This window comes from Caretta caretta, chromosome 2 (assembly GCF_965140235.1).
Source record: "Caretta caretta isolate rCarCar2 chromosome 2, rCarCar1.hap1, whole genome shotgun sequence".
NCBI classification, from domain to species: Eukaryota; Metazoa; Chordata; order Testudines; family Cheloniidae; genus Caretta; species Caretta caretta.
In genome coordinates, this window is record NC_134207.1 from 191,411,338 (window position 1) to 191,435,270 (window position 23,933).

Sequence of the window (23,933 nt, forward strand, 5' to 3'; positions counted from 1 at the left end):
CACATTGGTTTTTTAACTATTTTGAATGAAAAAAGGACCATTTTAATTTCCTTCCAAAATTACCAAACGTTTGCTTTTATTGAAACAATTCTCTGCGGATGTGAACCTCTGAAAATAAAGGTGTTGCATGGAGGGCAGCAAGGAGGATTTAAAGAGGCCACAGAAAACAGATTGATAATCTGGAAATGTTAATCCTGCTCTCTAGCAGAGTATGAATTTACTTGTTTACAGCTCTTACCTTGGCGGGGGGCGGGGGGGAACCTGAAAGATAAGCCACATATTAGAGGAGTCAGATTTGAGAGGTCAAATTAACCTGTGAAGTTCACACATGACCGAACAATTAAAGTGGTCCAATATTCCTTATTGGCACAATAGATCACATCACAGTTTTGATGCCACTGCTTCATTGTTATACTGTTGGCAACAAAAGCTTGAGCTGCAATATGGGTGATAGTTGTTGAATCGTTTGTATTAAGCTAGTGCCCTTACACTCCATTTTTTCAGACACCGTACAAGCTCTTAAGACATGGTCCCCGACCCGAAGAACGTACAATCCGTAATGATGAGATTTACCCATATACATTCTTTTGCTCTGCTGACTATGCCATAAATATAACACTGACCTGTGGAGGTTATGCTCTGTAGTGAGGAGGATGGGAAGTAGAGAGTAAATATAATTCAGGTTTTATGTGTACTATTGCATCTTTATGGTAGGGGCTTTCCCTTTGTAGGGTTATGTGGAAGTACTAAAGTGAATGTGCACCTTTTGTTAAGTGGCGTACAGCCAGATGGAGACTGAGCGAAGGATGGCTAAACTCTTTTCATTAAAATGTTGTATTGGTTTGAACTGAGGGACTCTGAGGGCATGTTCAGAATTACATCCAATGAGCCCTTCAGCCTGGGGAAATGTGGTGCTATGTATTATAAAGGGCAGAAATAAAGCTGTAAATAGAGATGGTTGATACTTGTGAAGTTAAACTTCAGATCTGAAGCTTCCCAAAGTTCTGGGGTGAGGCTGATGGGTTTCAGTTTGGATTCGTCTGATTTATGTTTTGACTGGACTTTCTCTGCCCTGTACTGACTGACTCTTTGCTTCAACCCTCCCCATTCCCCTTCCTCACAGTCTCCACCACAGTTTCATTCCACACTTGCATCTCCATCACTCTGGCCCCTCCCACTCCTACCCTTCACTTTTCTTTCCATTTAGCTAATGCCCACCTAAACAAACACACACAACCCAAAATATACTCTGGAACTAATCTGTTGTTTGGTGCCATCATGTTGTACAGTCTGCTGGTATGTCCAACTCTTTCCCTCACCTTGAGACTGTTCTGTCTATTTAGACTATAAGCTCTTTGGCGCAGGACCATCTGTGTTTGCACAGTGCCTAGCACAGTCGGGCCACATTCTTGGTTGTCCTTTAGGCACCATCAAACTAATAGAGCCAAATAAATAATCCATGCAACTATCAAACTTTCACATTTATAAATTATTATTCTATATTTAGACATCTTCCAGGGTTTAGAAAAACTCTAGAAATTTTCATTTGACTTTGCTATGAATCTCACCCATGATATTGGGAGTCCTTTTTTTGGCACAGCACTGAATTGGATCAGGTTCCAGGTGAACAGAAGGTTTGCACTGTGGATAAATTGTTTTTGATCAACCCTTTTTCTCTCTTCACAGAACAGAGAATGCAGAAAATGAGCAACATCTATGAATCAGCAGCAAATACCCTGGGAATCTTTAGCAGCCCATGCCTGACTAAAGTGGAGCTGCGAGTTGCATGCAAAGGCATATCAGACCGGGATGCCCTTTCCAAGCCAGATCCCTGTGTCATCCTGAAAATGCAGTCACATGGGCAGTGGTTTGAGGTAAGTGGCCAATAAAATGCATATGAACTTGATGCTCCGAGGTACTACAGTAGAGCTCAGGTTAAGTACTATGGTGATGAATGCACTAGATAGATGTAAGAGTGACAAGATGGGTGAGGTAATCTCTTTTATTGGACCAACTTCTGTTGGTCAGAGAGTCAAGCTTACACAGAGCTCTCTCTCACCAACAGAAGTTGGTCCAATAAAAGAGATTACCTCACCCACCTGGTCTCTCTAATATCCTGGGATCAACACAGCTACAACAATAGTAGATAGATGTAATCATTTAAGCCTGATGCAAAGCCCACTGAAGTCAATTGGAGCTTTTCCACTGACTTTATCAGGCCCTTAAAGAATTCTTTGGATTTTCCCTGTCTGTAGTCTAGATAAGAAGTCACGGTCATATAACCATTTCCCTGCCTGCCTGCCCTTCCCTGGCCAAAAACCCAGAAACAAACTTGTTTTTTAAAATAAAAAGTGTTTCAGTGGAGACCAGATAATACCCTGAAATTATACTTTCTTTCAAAATTCTACTGCTTTATGGAGGAAAAAAAACCCAACAACCCACTGCAGAAAAGCCCCAACAAACATTAAATAGTCTGTAAATTAATAGCTTAGGAATCCAGCCAATTCCCAAATAATTCTTCATTACTCACTGTTTCCACTCTTTCATAATAAATCTGTGGGATACTTCCCTGCCATTTCTGCCTCAGAAAATCTCCCACATAAGTGATATTTATAATGAAATATCAGATTTTATTTTTAAAAAGTTCTCCCTCTTTTGTCTGCTTGAGGATTCCTCTTTGATTCTCCTGATCCTTTACAGTAACATAGGTTTAGAATGATTTAAGAATGAGAAAATTCTTATAATAAGATTATGCATGAGGTTTTGAAGCCTTAGTCTATTTGTCATTTTCAATAAGTGGTGGAGGTTATACAACAAATTAGTCAACACAATTAAAACGTTAAAGCTGGATATTACAAAAGAGTTCTTTTTTCACAAGATCTTCTCTTCACATATTGCTGACTTGCAGTGTTGTAGCTACCATGAGGCCTGATAGATGGCTTAAAAAACCCAACAGCTCTTTGTTAATGAAGTTTCCAAGTCACTTCAATGTGTGCACACATGACATATACAATTATTTTTCCTCGTCTTTTACTGCATTAAAATCCAGCTCTGCGCCATTTTATAGAAATGAAAAACGACTGAAAAAATGCATGAAGTTTTTTCTCTATGCAGCATAAGAATGACACCCATGTTAGATGCGGATGAATGCTCCATCATATTCAATCAGTAGGCAATCCCAAAAGTTGCAAACTGACTTTTTTAATTAAACCTGTCTCTTCCCCCCCCCCCCCCGCTCAAATCTATAATCTTAATTGCATAATAGGTGTAATGTGATTGATAATTCAGAATAAGATACATGCTTTGCAAATAAGAAATGGAAACATATACTAGAAGTTTAATTATTTAGAAAAACCTCCTGATCCACTGCTAAAGATTAGTATGTGGTGTTTAATGGAGCTAAGTGAATAGATTGCAACAAATTTGGCAAACTTCACCTTTTCTTTCTGATTTGTACTGCTGTGAACAGAATGTGAAATTCTTGAATGTATTTGTCTATTTGTGAATTTCTAAAAGGAAGAATTCTTGGTGTAGAGATTGTTTGTTTGAGTTGTAAACTTTTACTACAGTTTATGTAGTAATTTAAATCAATGAATTTAACTAACCCACAAAGCATTGTGTATATTTAGTTGTAATCGCAATTCATGCTATGTTGATTAGGACATAAATCATCCAAACAAAAAACAAGCTGCTTTCAGCGGCTCCCATTGGCCTGGAGCAGCGAACCGCAGCCACTGGGAGCCGCGATTGGCCAAACCTGCGGACGCAGCAGGTAAACAAACCAGTCTGGCCCAGCAGGGGCTTTCCCCACACAAGCAGCGGAACAAGTCTGGGAACCACTGGTCTAGATAATATTCAGTCCTACCATGAGTGCAGGGAACTGGACTAGATGACTTCTCAAGGTCCCTTCCAGATCTACGATTCTGTGTTCCTGTCAGTGCTGCAGAGACAACATAGATTTGATAGGACAAGATGTTTTCTATTCTGGCTCATACATAATTAACAAAACTTAAGTTCCAGTTGCTGGGCTCAGTTGAATGAAGTTGCATAGATATAACTGAAGACAGAATTTGGCTGGGAGAATCTTCCACTCATGGTGATGAACAGGCCAAGAAGAGCAAGGATGTGATTTTTAGATTGCAGATGGCTGATCATTTTTCTAATTATCTTTTTATGGGTAAAAGGATCATATTTGATCCAGAAACCCTTGAGAGGCAAGAAACATAAACTCTAGCATGCCATTTTTACAGTCACTTTGAGGTACTCCAAAAACTATCAGTCAGGACTGCCACTGTAAATCTATATGTAAATACTTATATCATCCCATATAAAATTCCTTTAGAGTGATACTTGGCACATGGTGCAATGGCCATGAATAAGGTATTCAGATGATGGACTGGGAGTCAAGAGACTTGTTGTTTATTCCCAGCTCTGTTGCTGACTGCTCTAGACTCTTGGTCACGTCACTTCACCTCTCTGCACCTCTGTTTCCCCTCCTACCTGTTGTCTGCCTTGTCTGTTTCGGTTGTAGTCCCTACACTGCGAAACTTCTCTCGTATGATGTGTACGTCTTCACGGGGGGGGTGGGGGTGGGGGGGAAGAAGTGTGTTCTTATCTCATTTTGCCTAGCTTGGGTTAAACTAATACTGAAGGCTTGGCTGGTAATTTGGGTTAGCAGCTCAAATTAAAGCCTATAGGGAGCTGGGGAGCCTGCATCTTTGCTGCTGTTTTAATTCCCATTACCTATTCCAGGTTAAGAGCATACCTTTTTCTGCAGTGAAGACACACCCTGTGTGATTGTACAGTGCCCAGCACAATGGGATTCTAATTGTAGTTGGGGGGCCTATAGACACTACTCTAATACAAATGATGATGATGCATGCCCAAACCCTTCAGGCCACATTACACTATGATACGTCTGTTTATGCAAAATACGCTATAGAAAAACAATTTTAAGAGTTTTTTTTTAAATGGGTTTTTAGTAGGACTATTATTTTTGCATCCCTCTTCCTGTTAGACTAGGTGCCTTACTTACTATAAGTCCAACTGGACAGGGACTCATGTACATGACCTAAATATCTTTTTCGCATCATGTCACAATATTAAAAATCTGACATCTCAAGATGGTCTAAGACTGGACTTGAGCATTGCATGGAATAGCTGGGAATCTCCTGTTTCTTGTGTTATGAATTGCCCATTTCTAGCCTGAGGTAGGAAGATGTGACAGAACAGAATTTAAATTCATGGCACTTTTATGCACAGAAGAGCTGTGTTGTAGTCCAAGACTGACTTTTGCCTCTCCTGGGTTTTAGGCAAGTATAATTTGAGGGGAAATATTCTCCATTTAAAATGGGAGAGAAGGAAGAACATTTCAATGGCAAGTTGTAGGCTTTTTTTTTAATGGCAGTTGTTTGAACATGTTTGAGGGATTAAATTATTGGAATAAGTTGAAGGGAGATGGATTGGTGAACCAAAGGAGGAAAAGAAGTCAAAGGTATATGATAAGTTTGTTTATCACATAATTTATTACCACCACAGATGGGGTATGCTTGCATATAGTGTATGTGTGCACATATATAACACTACAGTCTTGCTCTGAGGTATGCTGATTATTGAAATTGTTGTAGCTGGTAACAGGGAAGATAGTTTTGTCCTGTTTGCTGGTTATTATCTACACATGGAAAGTAGGAATATTACTTTGAAAGCTTGATAGGTTGCAATGCTCTGTCTGGTCATATTAGGTTAAATGAGATCAGGAGGTGTAATATTACGTGAAGCAGCCAGATGGAATGTGATGTCTGCCCTTTTATATTATGAATTTGAAAAGACACAGCAGTTTTGGAAGACAGTGACCGCTTTTGTGAGTTTTACAAATACAGTCCTCTCTGTAGCACTATTCTTACAGCCAGCAGCAAATAGGAGGGTATCTGCTACCTGGGAGATTTGTTCAGGTCACTCCTTTCTTTTGTGAGTGTTTCAAACCCTTTTGGCATTTTGGAATAAATACAATACAGGTAAGTAAAGTGCCATCAAAAGATAACACATGACCAATAAATTATATCAAATAAACATATAAAGAGAACACAGAAGAATACATTCTCTATAGAAATGAAACTACTCAGTCAATGAAATATTAGCAAGCTCAGAGCCAGCCTTACTGCACAGACAGACCACATGTCCGCCTAAGGCAGTGCACTAGAAAGGTGGCAAAAAATGGAGCCGTTCGTCCCCAACCTATACTCCTCCTTGCTCCGATGCCTTCCTTTTCCTCCACCTCAGAATTAGATCTCATTGTCTTCCCTACAACTGTCTCTCTCCTTCCTTGTGCTAAGTTTTAGATTTTCTCCCCTCGCCATTACCAGCAGGGTTTGTGGTTTTAGGAGGAGAGGTGTTGACTTGGGAGGGTGAATGGGCTGCTTTAGGTGGTCTTTAGTTTGCCCTAGAACTTTATTCTGGTACCTACCTATATCTGTTTGAAGGCCACTTGAGAAGGTTGGAAAAACGCTGCTGTGTGCTGGGGACATGGAGGTTTGAGGGTGGGGGCATTAGCTATGAAGGTTTGGATTCCTTGCCTTCTGTGGTAGAGGGCAATAAGACCGCTCCCCCACACCACACACACACATTCATCCACCCTGATACGGTACAAACAAGGATTGAGATGTTAATCTGTGTTCCAAGGGAGCTATTTACTGTCAATTCTCAAGAAGCTGGAATGCCCATGGACAAAAGCCAGTCTTCAGTTCATGCTGCTAATTGCAAGATTGATATGGAATAAAGTTTCATCTGTCCATTATTTAATGGTGAGGTCCCTAATCTTGCATGTAGTACTGAAATCTGTTTGGTTGGATGATACTGCTGCACTAGTTTTGTTGCAGCAGGTTCTGGCTAGATATTCAGTACTAAGGTAGTTAAGCAGAATCAGCGAGGAGGTGGTATAGCTGTGCTTTTTGCAAGCAACTTGACATTCTGGAGGTCTCCTACTCTAAAACTTGATCAAGTACTGCTTGTATGTGAGTCCTGGAATGGGGTTTGTTGGATATGGTTTTGGTTTACTGGTTGGCCCATGGCACTGTAAAGTTCCGGTGTGAGCTAATAGAGTTCCTTGCTGCAATGGTATTGAAGGGCTCAGGGCTAATAGTGCTCAGTGACTTCAACATCCACTTGGATGATGCATGCTTGGAATCATCTCAGGATTTCCTGGTCATGATGAATATGTGACTATCCCTCTCAATTCACATAGGTGAACCTAGTCTTGATCAAGTGTCTGTGATAGAACTGGGAGGTTATACAGTTAAACATTAAGCCTGTGTCATGGACCAACTACTATCTCCTTTGTTTTGAAAGTTAGGCACATCTCTCATGTCAAACTGAAGGGCTTGGTTTGGATGGTCTTCCCTGAACAGTTATTTGAACCAGAGTTCTTCCAAAAGGCCTCAGAAGGTAGCACAGCTCTCTAACAGGCCATTCTGTTAAGGGTTTGGCAGTATCGTCTAATCTTTTATCCTCAGCCATTGATTGGGGGACCCTGGATGCACAGGCGCTGACTTTTGTTTTTGCCAGTTGGTGCTCCTCTCTTTCCCCCTCCATCTGAGCAGTGGGCAGGACCTCATGGGGAAGAGGCTGAGCAGGGGTGGGGCCTTGGGGCAGCGGGCAGGCAGGGCCTCAGGGTGGAGCATGGGGCTTTGGGGAGAAGAGGCTGAGTGGGGGCATGGCCATGGTCTGGGTGCTGGGGGCCGATAAAAGATTAATCCAGCCCTGCAGGTGCTAAGCACCCCCTGTCTTTTTTTAGTGGGTGCTTGAGACCTGGAGCACCCCTGGAGTCAACGCCTATACCTAGGTGTTCTTCCTTTAAGGCTTTACCCTCAGAGATCATCTTGGCTTATGGATAACTTGCAAAAGGTGAACTAGGAGGCAAGGCAAAGCAGCTAGAGGACAAGAGGCAGAAGTCATGCGATGAAGCTGATTGCAAAATACAGGTTTTTTTTTTTTTTTTTTTCAATGACATGGTTGTGTGGGAGGTGAAGGAGATTCTTTGACTCTCACATAGTGTCTGGAAAGTCCAGATTAGTAGATTTGTTTCATACAGTAGATGGCTTGGTTAACCTGAGCTGCTTTTACTCAATGGCTGACTTGAGATAAGTTCCTCCCATTGTGTAGAAATTTCTGGCTCATGTGCAGATAAAACCAAATGGGTTTAGGCCAAGCTTTCTCCTCCTCCAGATGCAGGACCGGAAAAAAAGCTACCTACATCTTCTATGCCTGAGCTCAGGACAGTGGAGCTCCATGAAGTAGTGGACATTGGAGCCACCTTTGGACCTGTTTTCTTCCGGGTTGATGGAGGCCAGTGGAGAAGCACTGAATAGATCTGGGCGAAATTGTTTTGGATGAAACTATTTTTTTCACTGAAAGATGCAGAGTCATGTTGACCTAATCATTTAGCAAATTCGTGTGGAATTTGCTGAATTGTTAAAGTCAAAAAACACAAACAAAAACCCAATAAACCAAAACCTTTCATTTTAACATTTTCAATATTAAACCTTTAAATTTTTTTTATTTGAAACAATTTTTTCTTTTATCTACTGTACAAAACAAGTGCACGAATCAAGACTTCGCAGACACTACATGGGAGACAAATGAAATTCTTTTCCACTTGTTAGGTACAACAATATTTAAAAATTGTTTTGGGTCAACCCGAAACAATTTAATTTTTCCTCCCCCCAGTTTTGGCTAGCCAACCAAAAATTAGTTATATTTTTTATAATCAGTTATATTAGTTTATTTAGCCTGGGATTTTAGCTCTAGCATTGGATCGATTATTTATTGTGATTGTCAAACACCTCCAGCCAGATGGCCAGGTTCCTTAAGCCATTGCGTGGCCTTTGTTCTAGAAATTATTACTTGACGCTACCAGTCTAATCTACTACCGTCCGGTGCCTGAATGCTGTGGGTCTTCTAGACTGTTGTTGTTCTGGATACAGACCTAGGTACAGCACAGTGACTGCTCTGCTGCTGTTCGTGGAGAACGATCTCCTAGTTGAGGTTTGGCTGACTCCACCTCTGGAGTGGGGTTGGGGTTGTTCTTGGATGCTTATGTTTCCTCATTGCTCAGTGTTCCTAGAGGGCGGTGCTAGGCACTTGACTCATCAGCTAAAAAGGTACAGTCACGTGGCGTCAAAATGGGGCTTAAAATTGAAAGCTGTGCAGTTGCTTATGTGGCTTCATAATCCGTTTTCCTCCTAATGGAAGGTGGGATGGACTGAAGGATCTTTTGTATTAATTATTTTGCTTGCAGTTAATCAGACATTGAGATTGATGAATGTTAGCAACTCCCCTTCTCAAGAGTATCTGATAATCAGTCTTGTTGCCAAGATTTCACTTTTTGTTTCTATTTTCTTCTGCTGATAGATGTCCCTAAAGTCTTGCTGTACAGTGAGGGGACTGACAAAGGCACCTCTCCTCCTTTTTCAGAACCACTGGAAGTCTACAGAATCTACAGACTAGGAAGTTTACAGACTAAAGGCCTATTGAATATTTTAACTCAGTCCATTCTCCAAAAAGCCTGTATTTGAAAGAATAGCAACCAACTATATGAAGACTTGATATTTTGGGGGTGTTCTCTATTCCAAAAGTTTGTTCCATTAAGGAGTTCTTTCTTCTTGATTATTAAGACAATTTCTGACTGGGATTGTGCTATTTTACATGAGTTCATATCAGAGGAGGAGCCAAGACACTAAATGGGAATGATCATGGGGGATTTTCTGCCTTAAAAAAAAAAAGACTATTTTTGGTGAAGGTTTTTTAAACTTTCTCTATTACATTCGTCAATCTTCTAGTAGCACACATCCACAATAAGTAATACATTTTACTACAGTCACATCAGGAGTTTATTTAGCCTGGGATTTTTTTCTTTCAAACCCCTCCTCCCCCCCCAACAAGAACATGTCTGATAACATTCTGTTGAACTCTTTTCTTATAATATCTTGTAGCTTTTTCTACAGACTAGTTCCACATGAGTTACCTGTTTTAGCATTGCATTTTCTACTGACTCCCAATTAAAACAAAAAGCAAAACCAACCTCACCCAAATGTTCTGTGTCACATAGGGCTATTTATATTAAAGTTTGGTCATTGATCTTCAGACCGCACTCTTCTTTTAATACTTTCCCCCTTTTTAAAATAGATAGAAGCACCTTGGTTTAATAACCAGTCACATTGCACAATATTAAAAACAGCGAAGTAAAAGCATTCTCATGTCCCCTGAAGGAAAAATATTGTGACCATCTTTCTTATGGAATTTGTGTTATCCACTCACATTGGAGATTGGGGAGAGTTATCAGGAAATGAGCGTGGAGAAGAATATACTGTCTGATTTTAGGTGAGCCTCAACTTGTGTGCACGTTTGCACATACACACAGCTATGCCTTTGCGCTCACTTTTCCAGGACTATTGACTCTCCCATTGAGGTGGTGGAATCTCTTTGGGAAAACCCATTACCTGCACGTACAGATGTTATCGCTGAAACAGTGTGTGTGCACACACTGTGTGTATCTGCAAATTTGTGCATGCACCAGTGAAAGAAGAAAGCTGAAAAATTAAGGCCTTAAATCTTTTCATGCTAGAACATATCTGACCAGGAGCTGCTGATTGTTATGTGTATGGCATACACGCAGAGAAGTTAGATAAAAGCATACATACTTTTGCTGGAAGGTTGCAATGTAACACTACTTTATTTCTTAGAATTTAGAATGATAACATACAACAAGAACCCCAAAACACACCGAGAGAAAAAGCAGGCTGCTCCGTAAAACAGAGAGGCACAACTCACCGCATCTTGCTCTAGACTGGGTGTCCCAAGCAGTCAGTCAGTAAACAGGCTGGGTTGCATCCTTAAAGATTGGAGGCATGCTTGCGAAAGAGGCATGCCTGGGTTGGATCAGGGGAGTTCTTCTAAAGAGCAGCAGGAAGCTGCAGGGCCACAGGGCTGAGGTCCAGCCAGAAAAGACTGGGAGGAGTGGCTTCAGGTAGAGCAGACTGGGGACAGAGGAAAAGCTCCATGTGTGGCACGGCTGAGTATGAATTCTTTTGTTATGGTAATGGATTTATTTCAGCACTTGAACTATTTATGTTAGTAGACCAGCCCTGGCAGGGGATGCTGTTATCCACAGGAAAGGGTAGTAGGTTCTTAAGGGGCCCACAAGCAGGAGCTAAAAAGGACAGGATGCCTTTGAAGTGACCCCTGGCCATAAGGAGGAGATGGGTGACACTTCCTTATAAGGTCCCCTAACCTGCAAGCAGGACCAGGAAAAAAAACCCTAAGAATTTGAGGTGATTACAGTTTTCAATACACCACACTGTAATTTTTCACACTAATCCCAATTCAGAGACAAGTTGCTCACATATTCACTAGCTCCTGGTCAGATTTCTCGTACAGCAAAAATATTAAGAGCTTCTCTGCAATAATATTTTGATAATTCTCCTTGCCCCCACCCACTCCAGCACTAGTCTTTTTTTCATATGAATCACAAGTCGATATCTAGATTGTTCAGCCAAGACTTGCTGCATTGTTGAGAGTAGTAAGGTGTTGCAGTCCACTCCTTCACCATGTTTGATCATGTGCATTGTGTAGTCACACTGTGTAGATTGAGCTCAGTCAAAATTCTCCATTGAGGCAGCCACTCTAGCTATTCCAGTCAGCAGCCTATTAAGTCTGGTCCAGGATTTACATCCCAGTTTGCAAACAGGTGGCGGTAAATTAGGGCTTCTGAAATTCATCAGTATGCTTCTGTCTCCATCCCAGAGTCACTGCCAATCTGTGAGGACATAGCTATTGGCCCTGACATGCCTTTGTTCATCCGAGATTGACACTGAGCTGGCAGCACTGGACACAACTGCATGAGGCTGCAAAAGGATCTCAGTCAGTCATGGCAAGTCAGCAGGAACTGCAGGTGTAGTTGGTTTTCCTCTAGAGCTGGGCAGATCTTCTGGTGGGAAGTGTGTGTTTCTTATATGTACCTACTGGAACCATTGTCAGCCTTGTGTGCAGCGGGTTGTTTTCATCCATCCTAGTCCTCCATGTAGTTTTAAGGGTAATGGCATCTTGTCAAAGTTTTGGTGGAGCAATATGAGCCAACACATACAAATCACATGTTAATGTGTGGCTAAGGCAGCCACTAACGATACAGGTGGCTGTGTTGAGCTCTGAAGCAACGAGACGCGTAGGCCGACTTCTGCCCTAAATTGCTTCACGATATTCCACTGGAGCGAATACCAGCACCAGGTTGGTAAAACATTTACCTCTGCTCCCCAGGCAATTCCTGCTAGCTTCTGGATCAAGGTAGTGTGGACGGTGATCTTTTTCTTTAAATGTTCTACATGGGACTGGAATGTTAGACTACAGTCCAGTTTGACTCCTAAATAACTGAGAACTGGCTGGAAAGGGAGTGGACGATCCTCAGCACAGACAGTAAGGGATTGATTTGCCTTAGTTGGCCATATGGAGGGTTGTGGCCATAGTCTTAGACTAACATAGTGTAACTATCCACTGATGAAGATAAGGGGCCAGAGCATTCATGTCCTGGCTGAGTGACCTTTTGATATAGGGTTGATCATTACCCACATCAGCAAAACAGATGTCATCTAAAAATGTACCTACTTCTCGGTCTTAGTTGTTGATAGGTCATAGGTGTGTGTGTGTGTGTGTGTGTGTGTGTGTGTGTGTATTGAAAAGAAGAGGCTCTAGAACGGATCATTGTGGGAGTCCATTGTAGAGATGCCAAGTCGACTGACTTTGTCTCCAGGTCACAAGATGACGCTCTGATTCACTATCATTACCATGATGAACACTGTCATGGGCTTACAGGGAATATTCTGCAACAATTTGGCAGTCAGGCCCACATGCCATGGCTGATAACTCACCTTATCCCCCATCCATGCCATCATGATTGAAGAATACAAACTCCAAGAGACAGGGTATCCCTGGTACAAAAAGGGTTAACTCCAATTTCACTTTCCTCTCCCCCGCCTAGGTACTGAAGGGAATGTTTATAAGAAGGGTTGCTGGGAAGCGGAAGGGGAGTGTGCATGTGGAAAAGAAGGGTTCTGCACACAGGGTCTGATGGCTGGGTTGATGCCCAGGTCAGGGAAGATTTTTTGCTTGTTACTCCTTTTGCTTATGTTACCTTGCTTTATGTGATGATGATCAATATTGGCTGCTGTTGGATAGATCTTGCTGCCTTTTGTTACTGTTTTGCCTCTGCTTAGTCATCGCATGGGCTTACGCTCCATAAGTACAAGGCCTGTTGCAAGTAGACATTGGGCCTAAAACACAATGAGTCTGGATCCAAATTTTCCCAAAGTTCAAAGGTACTCATGTTTGATGTTGTGACTTAATATAGTCAAAGGAGCCATCCAAATCTCAAGGAGATGGTATCTGGATCTTGAAGTTTTATTTTGGGGTCCCTCTCTATTAAAATTTTCTTTGGAAACATGCAAAGGCTTTTTTGTAACATTTATGAACCTGTTGCATCAGGTTATTAATAACAACATCCCCTCTCTAGTTAGAAGCTAATCTGCTGCAAGGGAGACTTAGGTTAGATTATAGGAAAAAACTTTCTAACCATAAGGGAAGTTATGTTTTGTAATAGACTTTCAAGGCAGCTTGTGGAATCTCCATCACTGGAGGTTTTTATGAACAGATTTGGTAAACCTCTGTCAGGGATCGTCTAGGTTAACTTGGCCCTGCTTCAACGCAGGGGGCTGGACGAAACCATTTCTTGTGGTCCCTTATAGCCGGACATGTCTATGATTCTACGGGACTACATTTAAACAGCTCTGTCCCCACAGCCCAACTGCATAGTGTTTCTTTCCTTTTGCCTTTAAAAAGGCTGATTTGGGAAATCTGAGGTCCTCTGAACCCGACAGATTATTCTGAACTGAATTCAAACGCTGGCAGCTTGACTCGACGTACCTATTGCCTTCTGACCTAAATTTCATCACGCTGCACCACTAGCCCAGGCACAGCCATTCCCACAGTACAGATTGCAGGAGAGGGGGTGTACGTGGGGGCACAGAGAGCGCTAGGGATCCATTTCAGGAGCCCATTTTCAGACTGTGGGTGGGCGGGCAAGACTGAGCTGTCCACTTCCCCTCGCGCTCAGAGGTTACCTCTCTTGAGTGTGGGAGGGAGGAGGCTGGATTCGGGCTTTTAAGTTTGGCAAACTGTGTGTCCATCAGCAGATGTCCACCTTCCCTTTTTCCAGGTTTCCTGGCATAGTGTCATACGTTTTTTTTCTCTTAGTTTAAATAAATGAAAGCAAGCACACTTCTATAGGGCAATAGAAGTTAGAGAAAACAAAGAGCTAACAGGTCATTTTAATCCATTCCCTTGCAAGGGCAGTCCCCTAATTAGATACCAAATTGATACTCTGCTATGAGCCAAAATCTGTATTATTGCTGTTTGTTTACTTTATTCATTTTGGTGACCAGAGTTTGTGCAAATTATCATGGAATGCTCAATTTTGTGCGGACAATATTTATGTAACAGAGGCCATATTTTCAGCTGCCATCTTCAATCTCGCTTGTACATTCTGATGTTTATGCCAGTAATGTTGAAGGTGCACCCACAAATTTGCACATGTAAATCAGGTAGCTGGACTGGGTACTCAGCTACTTGATTTGTGGGCACCATTGCAAGTGCTTATGTGTTCTTGCTGGTGCAAAATTCTGGACTGGTTTTAGACAGTCAATATTTAAGATTTAGGGCTACATTTTCTGACAAATATTTGTGTGGTGCAGTGCATGAAACGTTGAGAAGCAATAAAGAAAAATCACTGTTTTGTGTGTACTATATTGAGTTAAAATGTGGTGGGAGACAAAATGTATGACTAATGAACTTTGTTGTCTCAAGAAAATGGCACTTGAATTACATTTTTATTACAAATACTGTTTCGCCGCTACTACATTTCCATCAGTCTGTTTAAGCATCCTAAGATACTTACAAATATTGCCTGCAGCAGTGCTGTCTAATCAGTGGCTCTGACTTCATGCTTCATTAGGTTCTGCAAGTTTTTCTCAGAGCCACTCAGATTAGCTTATTGTGAAAGCCATGAATTTAAACAGTTTAACAGTAATCATAAAACTGGCTAAGAATTTTCTAATATTAATTTTTCAAACCAGGCCAAACAAGTATCAAGTGTACTAGCTGCATATTGTTTTGCAGGTAAAAATACACCACCCAAAACATTTCTTCCACAGTTTTACAAGTCAAAATTCCCAAGGCAAGATTATTGGCTGGTAATATCTGGAATGGTCAGGAAGACACCTCCATTCTGTTCCTGACTCTGCCACAAACTATCTGTCTGATCTTCAGCAACATAATTAACCTGTCGTAATTTACTCATCTACAAAATGGGCTTGATAATATCTACTGTATCTATACTACTTAAGAGCAGCATGGGGCTCAGATGTTAGTATTATTTGTATTAAGGTATCCCCTAGAACAGGGGGTCTAAGTCTAGGGGTCACCAATGGATTCAAGGGGTTGCCAGCACTCTTCTTTTCTTTAGGCTGGATGCAAGGGGCATCCCGAAACTTTTTTTCTCCTGTCACATGAAGTCACAATATGGACAAGTTAGGGTCTCAGTGGTTCACAAACTGGGAGCTGGCTTCCATTGTGCTAGGCGCTCTATAAACACATAGTAAGAGACAGTACACTACACTGAAGAGTTTACAGCATAAAGCCTGTTATATCCTTGGGGGCAACAGTTTTAGGAAGAAATCACTGGAGACACAGAGCTGTTAACCTTAAAAGCAGCCATTTATTGCCACACACTGAACTAACCAAAAAACCAGCCAAAACTGGCTGGGCTATCCGCTAATAATCTAACTCAGTTGCCATAGCAACAACGAGGTTCTATTAGCATGACAACTAAATACACAAAAAAGCCCTGATCAGGCAAAGACGTACACACATGCTTAACTTTATGTATGGTGAGTAAAGTTAAGCATGTATAGTCTTTGCAGGATCAGGGTCCCAAAACAGGTAAAGGGAGGGAGAAAGGAAATAGTATCTTTGTTTTACAAACATGGAACTTGAGGCACAGGCAGATTAAGTGGCCTGCCCAAGGTCACACAGTCTGGGGGCAATGACATAACTACACCAAGTGAGGATCTCCCCCAGGAAATCTGGGGCAGAACCAGGCACTGAAGTCCTAGTCTAGTGCCTTAGCTATTTCGTCCATCACTCCTCTAATTAATCGTTTGTATTGCTTTGTGATCTTCAGATGAAAGTGCAAAGAATATTTATTATACAAGGCACCAGTTATATTTTTGGGGTTGTAAACATTTTATTTTCACAATTTAAGGTATATTTTCATTCACAAGGTAGAGTTAGTCACTAGGTATAGTGCATCACCCCAGCAATTGGTGTATATTACCAACACGACTATCCTCCACGCAGGAGCGATACACATCTACTCAGGTGACAGTATGTGACCTCACTATTCAGGTCATTAGAGGTTTTTTTTTTTGTTTTTTTTTCCCAAGGGCATCGAGTGAAGTCAGGGAGTGAGGAGCTGATTTTTCTAATTTGAAAAACAAGTAGGAAATATGTTGTTGGCTCTTAAAAATGGGGAGAGTCTTTGTGTGTCACACGGAAGGAGTAAAGAACAAAAGCAAGTGTTTTGGCTTTACCTTTCACCTTAAAGGAGGATTTCATCTGAAAATTCAGTCTGTCTTTGAATAGGGAGAATGTGTTATCACTGTGCTTAGAAGCTAAACTACATTTGGTTCCTTTGGGAATTCCCTTTGACTGGCATCAATTAGAAAGACAAATGGTACCTTTCTGCAGGAAAGGAGCTATCTTGCTGTAGTCATCCTGACCCCGAACTCATAAAAATACATTTAAGTCTACTTTTGATCCCTCGTCTATTCTTTCCTGAATTTCAATGATCCACCCATTTAATATTTAAAACTTTGGTGAAGATGAATGTGACACTTTTACCACAGAGTTTAAACGTAACCTACGTTACAACAGCAATGCCTGTCTCTCACAATAGCTATTTATTACAGACATACAAACTTCACATGTCTCTAGCATAGACTTTGAGAACAAACCTGAATTGACTTTGGTAGTCTGGCAGATTGTAGTAAACAGGAACTTGCAGGGTTAGAATGAGACAGGATACACTTTGCTCAAAGGTTTTCAACCTGGGGTATCAGAAACAGGTGTTTGGGTGGAAGGATTTTTACCATCCTTCTCTTCAGATATTGTTATTAGGAAGTTGGCCCCAGCTGGATAGGAGGGGGATTCCTTGGGGTATGGAAAAGTAGGTACTGGTATAGAAGGGTTCAGAACCACTGACTTAACTAAAGAATCAACTTAACTTCCTGCATCATTCTGGGTGTTCCTTGAATATTTCCCATATAAGTATTGATTGACCAGAGCTGACCCTGAGTTCATAAATCTTGCGTTGACTCTAAAATCCAGGCAGAACAGGACATCTTGTTGTCGTGAATAGTGTTTCAGCCTGCACTTCCAATGTCTCAAGTTTGGTTTATACTGGGGCTGGTTGAAATCTTCCATCTGAACCATTTTTGATGGAAAATTTTGGTTTTTAACTAAACAAAATTTTTCATATAAAGTGTCTTTATGTGGAAAATTTTGAGGCTTCATCAAAAAACCCACACAGCTAAAATCTGGAATTTTGTTTTTGGAAAATGTTACCCTGGTTCATCCTAGGAATTGTATTTCAGTTGTACCTCATGCCCCCATTCTCCGCTGTAGGCTGAGTTCACTATCTGGACTTCATCTCCCATGATGATTGATGGTGGCTCACCATGGTGCAGCAGGGAGATATAGTCTGGCCATGGAGCCCAGCCCCTAGAGGAGAATCTGGGAATGAGGCAATTGAACTACAATTCCCATAAGGCATTGTGGCAGTATTTCCTAATCAAACGTTTTGGTTTTCTGCCAAACGTTTTCATTTTTTGATGTTTTTACCAAAACCTGGACACTTTCCACAGGGGGAAAAAGCCCCAGTTTTCAACCAGTTCTAGTTGCTACCATTTGCCTCGTAGCACTAAGTGAAGTTTTTCTGTATATAATAGTTTTGTGACCTCCATCTTATAGGAGATAGTAAACTGCTGCACTTAAGAGTGAGTTTTGAGCAGATGCATACATCAGCGTGCAGAGCTGGCTTGTTCTCATGAAAAGATTAGAAAACATTATTTCCATTTTAAAAAGCAATAATTGCTATATTGAAAAGTTGGTTTTCCTCCTTTTTGAAGTTGTACTTGTCACAAAAAGAGGTTTTCTGCCCATTAGCTCACAGCTTGCAGAGTCCGCCACACTAACTGAAGTGTTGTCTCTGGATCAGTCCCTTCATGCAGCCTCCCCACGGGCATCCTTTCATATGTTGTGTGTTTGGAACTGTGAATCTAAGAACTGGTCTCAGTAACATCCTGGAATTGGGATTCCTGCTGCTTTTTTAACATTGTACAGTCCACAAAAATGCTACCTGCTCAGGGTACTATGCAGAGACTTTGCTGCATATAATCTATTGAGATAATCTGGCCCGATTGGTCTCTATCGGTCACTGAGTTTGACCTTAGCAGAACTGTGAAGTTTAAAAGAGGGTAAAATGTGATCAATGGCTGTCAGGAATCAGAAAATACAGTGACAGCTCCAATAATCTATTGATTGTTTATGAATTCAAAGAAATACAGTCCACTGTTTATAAAGCTTTAGTTAGGAGAACATCTTAAACTAAATGGTGCAACAATGTGAAATATGCAACAATGGATTGTAAGCTTCAGGGTTATTATCATAAACTCGTAAAAGGAGGTATATGTGTTTTTTTAAGGCAGGTAACATTCTGTTGTGAGGATAAATGTTCCCCATTTTATCATGGTATGTACCCTTCTTTTAAAAAAAAAATAGAGGAAAAAAGATGAGAAACTTTTTCTGAATGTTTGCGGAAATGAATTATTTTAATATAACATTCCTCACAAGATTTTATGCTTAGCTAGTGTAGAATTGACTGAAGCAAAACTTCTTGCAGTGTTATCAATTCAGTGCAAAGTCTGTTGTACTGTTTATCTATGGGTAGACACATCTTCTTTCGGGAGACATTATGATTGCTGCACCTACCATATTTATCCTAAATGCATTGGAGAGGGCAAGCCCCTCTCTCCCCTACACTCTATCTTAGGCCTTGTCTGCACGTATGGCGGTGTGTGGAGTACGGGCAGTACACTTGTAGCTACATGCCACAGTGAAAGGCATGCTATGTCCACACTTGTCATTGCAGTGTGTAGCTGTAACCCACACACGGCAATGAAAGGCTCTGGTCGTGGGGAGGTGGCAGTGTAGATGTAGGAAGCACTGCTTGGGCATGAAGAAAGCTATGTAGTGTATACACCGAAGGGTTCAGGCGCATAGGGCACTCTACTCACTCATGTGCCTTTCAAACTACACTGTTCTTTATGCCCGTGCTAGCTGGGCATGTAGTGTCTGTACTCTACACGCTGCCGTAAGTGTAGACATAACTTTAGGTGTTTGTATGGTTTCACCAGCCTACTAACTGGAGTAGTTTCAGTAGTCCTAATTCCCCCACGCCCTCTTCAGTTTGTATCCCATTCATCATCTGAACAGTTCTCATTTACTGATGCTGCTATTTGCTATTTTTAAAATCATGTTTTAGTAGCTTTCCTCTCTATTCCATGCTTATTTGCTTTGTAGATACGTATTTCATAGTCTGCAGGGACTATATATACTTGGAACTTTTTGTCAACCTAGATAGTCACTATTCAAGGAATAGGTAAGCAGACTTGTACTATGTTTTATCATCTTTCATTTGTTTATCCAAGGTTATTGACCTTACAGTAAATCCCAGTGCTGCATTATACTGCTCAATGCCTTTCCTACATTTAGTCTTGTTCATGGCTCTGTAGCTGCCTGGTTCCTCCCTTGATACTTTTATTAAATCTGTTACTCTACCATCCTTTGTATTGGTCTTAATACTTTCTCTTTATACAACTATCAATGCGTTTGTCAAGAGCTTTCCTATTTTCCTGTTGGGATTTACTTGATCTTCTCCCTGTGTATAGCCTAACCTACTCCAGACTAATCCATGTTGATTTCTACATGGAACACGTGGTATCTGAGCACATTGCCAAACTGAAAAACAAACACACAAACATTATTTACCTCTTTCTTCCCCGCAGTCAGCAGGGGCCAGACTTCATTTTTTTTTATAACTATTTTTTGTGTTTTCTTGAGAAGGTTAGGTCAGAGAAGTGGGTTTTGCATTTTGCTCTGAGAAGTGATTTCTAGATTCGTGTGAAAGTTCTGTCTTCTCATACGAATCTGACTCTTGGGGTAGACCATTCCATTATTCTAGTGGGAGGTCAAAATAAGGCAGAGTGAAGTAGCCCTGGCTCCAGATAACTTGGGCCAAGGGAAGGCTTTGAAAATTCAGTCCAAAATCTTTGTATTCTACAGGGAGTAATTGAAGAGAGCAGAGCACCAGGGTAATGTGCTCTTGGTGGCCTGTACTGCTGAGCAGATGGGCTGTTATGCTCTGAACCAAGTGGAGCTGGGTGTGTGTTCTTTTTTTTGAGATCATCAGTTTCATCTGTAGGCAAAGATCATTAATCTTGCAACCTGTAGTTCATGAGTGTATGAATCACCGCTCATGAACTAATCAGAATCTGACAGGAGGGAGCAGTCTTCTTGTCAACCACAGGAAAGCATCTTTTTTTATGACTGTGGCTATTTGTGTATCTAGAAGCAGTGAAGAATACAGGTGAGCACTAAGGTTTAATGATTTGAGGGCAGATACCCTCAACAGAAAGTGGTGCAGATGTGGCAAGTGTTTTGTTTTGTTTCTTTAGTTTTCAGGATTCTGCCCGCTGCTTTCCATCTAGATGCTGATCTCAGCGAGGCCCTTCGATAGGGGGAGAAGGCAATATTTGCATCTGATCTGAAGGTGACATAGAGCTGGGTGCCAGCTTGCCTACTGCTGATAGCAGGGTAAATGTGGCCTAGTGAATCGGGTACAGGACTAGGAGTAGGACTTAGAAGACCTGGGTTCTGATCCTGGCTCTGCCACTGGTTTGCTGGGTGACCTTGTGTTAGTCATGTCACCCCCTGTTTAAAATGGGAATAATATTTAATTTGTGAGGCTCCTTGAGGTGGACAGATGAAAGGCACTCTATAAAAAGACAGGTATTGTTAGTCTATGCCATTTCACAATTTCTCCCCTTAGAGACTTCCTAATGGTGGGAGAAAAGATGGATCTCTGTGGAAATCCACAGGAGAGGGGGACTCTCGAGGTGGAGTATCAAGTGCACATCACTCCTGCGAGCAGTCTGACCAGAACAAGTGAAATTATCTCCATGCAGTCTTGTTAACCCCTTTGTCACTTTAGCTTTTGTTGCTCAGCTTTTGTGCTGCTGCTTTTCAAAGCAGCATTTTGGTGCTTCGCACGCACGCACGCACGCACCATACAGCCCAGTCTCTGAGGAGATGGGACTTTTTGCTTCCTCTGTGAATAGTGAGGCAGCAAATTCAGTACAGGTGCTCGGTAATCTGAACTTCATTTTTTCTCTTTCATGCCTTTTTAAACGGGCTTGTTGACTGGGTGTGTGTTCCATGTTCACTTTATGTAATACACATATGTAAGATACTCTAGCAAGTTCTTACTCTTTATCTTTATTAACTGCATTAGCCTTCCTTATACTTTTACATCGGGAAGGCTGTAATAGTCTCTGCAATGTTACTGCTCTCCATTTCCATAGTAAAGGTTGAGACTTGCTAGCTGTTGAAAGCCCAGTTTTGCCACCCACCCCTAAATCCTCACAAAAAAGCCATTTTCAATTCAAATTGTATGTACTGCTGGTGAGCAGCAAACAGTCCCCTTCCCCCTACCTCTGCAAAATCCTGTTTCGATTCAGGATTTGCTCCATGCCAACAAGTGAAGTCTTTGCAATGGCTGGAATCAGAGCTCAGGGGTGTTTCTGACTCTGGACCCTGCATTCATTACTCTCAATCATGCTGACAGCCCATGCTTTTTTAATGTTTGTCTCTCTCTCCTAAGTAGAGCGGGTTGAAAAACTGGAACCTTTTTCACACCAAATTTATCCACTTTTTTCAGAGAGAAATTTCAGATGACAATGTTTCGCCGGGTTTGCTCCTAAGCAATCTCTCTGTCCTGCATTATCAGTCTCCGCATTTACTGTCCAGTTTTGTATTGGTTATGTCAAACTACTTTACTTTTCTTTGAGTACACATTCTTGCATCACTAAATAGTTTCTTTGCTTATTTGGTTGCATTCATACAACTGAATTAAATGATTATGTCTGTTAACTTATTTTCTTGCATATTTGTTCTAGGTTTAGTTGGTCCTGAATTTATTTTCACTCTGAGTGCATACTTTTATTCTTCTGCCTCTTTTTCCACACATTTATTTTTGTTGTATTCGCTTTTGTGTATTTGTTTTCTTCACCTCTGTCTGTTCTATATGAAAATAAACTATTGTGCACAGAACATCTTTCCTATAGAAGCTCCATATACATCCATACAAGTTAATCACTGTGAAACATGGATGCTGTCATTCACAGCATCAGTTAAGATATAGAGTCAATAGTGGTTGATATTGGATGTTTTCCCAATTATGATTCCTCTCATCAGTTTTGTTTACCTGGTTCTCCACCCTCAAAAGCAATTTTGGGAGTAGTAACAAATATACAGTAGTTAATTAAAGTTAAGGTTATTTAACTTTAATTGTTTTCATTCCAACCTCCTGTTTTCAGCCATTTGTAACTTTTAGAATTTTACCTTTTGGGATTAAATGTGCCATGCTTGGTTTCTGCTATACAGTGAATTATTTTGGGGAACATTTGAGGGAAAAAAACATCTAGCTGTTTTGTGACAGTGAGATCAATGGAAAAAATACACTTTGATAAAATGTTTTATCATCTTTAACAATTCTTCAGCTGAATAGCAGAAATATGAATGGTGAGATTTTTTTGCATGGAAATAGCACTCATCAAGTAGAAGTGTTCTAAAGGAAATTGGTCTTGACTGAACAATAATTCTTTGAACACATAACCAGCAAAAAAAAATCCCACATTTTTTACCTGGTATTGTTGTTTATTATTTGTAAAATAAGTCCATTGTGCTAGGCACTCCACAGGCAAATAACAAAGATGACATTCTCTGCCCCAGAGAGCACAGTTTACATACGAGACATGATGTAACAACATGTGGATGAAACAGACAATGGAGGAGTGCTGGATTGTGAAAGCATGAGTATCAATAAGATAAAGAGACTTTAGCAGAAAAGCAGAAGTCGCAGCTCGCCACTTGCCTAGCCCGTGTCAAACGGAACAGAAGTAGGTCATAGCCTTGGTAGAGGTAGGTGTTTAGTAGGGGATTTAAAAGTGATTAAGGCAGCAGCTTTACAAATTTTGTTAGGGAGTTTGTCCTACACATGGGAAGCTTGTAAAGTGCACAGTAAAGGGGACTCATATATTCATATATGGATAACTTAGTGTGACTGGGCAAGGTCAGATGGCTATAGAAAAGTAGTGGGAGATAGATATATTAGCTCTAGGCTAAACAAATCCCTGGTACCAGGATAAGTGAAAATAGCAGCTGCTCCAGGTCAATTAAGACACCTGGGACCAATTAAGAACTTTCCAGAAGGCAGGGAGAATGCTAGATTGATTGTGACACCTGAAGCCAATCAGGGGCTGGCTGAAACTAGTTAAAAACCTCCCAGTTAGTCAGGTGGGCACGCATATCAGGAGCTGTCATAAATATAAAGGGAAGGGTAAACACCTTTAAACCGCTCCTGGCCAGAGGAAAAACCCTTTCACCTGTAAAGGGTTAAGAAGCTAGGATAACCTTGCTGGCACCTGACCAAAATGACC

The 23,933-nt window shown here is 41.1% G+C and overlaps 1 protein-coding gene across 4 annotated transcripts in view; it reads left to right on the top strand.

The window, feature by feature from the left end:
* CPNE4 (copine 4) overlaps window positions 1-23,933 on the top strand; it is a 335,017-nt gene that overhangs the window by 74,202 nt on the left and 236,882 nt on the right. For all 4 annotated transcript variants that reach the window (XM_048838761.2, XM_048838759.2, XM_048838760.2 and 1 more), the window contains one exon: window positions 1,687-1,874. In XM_048838761.2, the coding sequence (XP_048694718.1) occupies window positions 1,695-1,874 (180 nt within the window). In that variant the 5' untranslated portion in view covers window positions 1,687-1,694. Of the gene's footprint in view, window positions 1-1,686; window positions 1,875-23,933 lie in introns of those variants that run through there.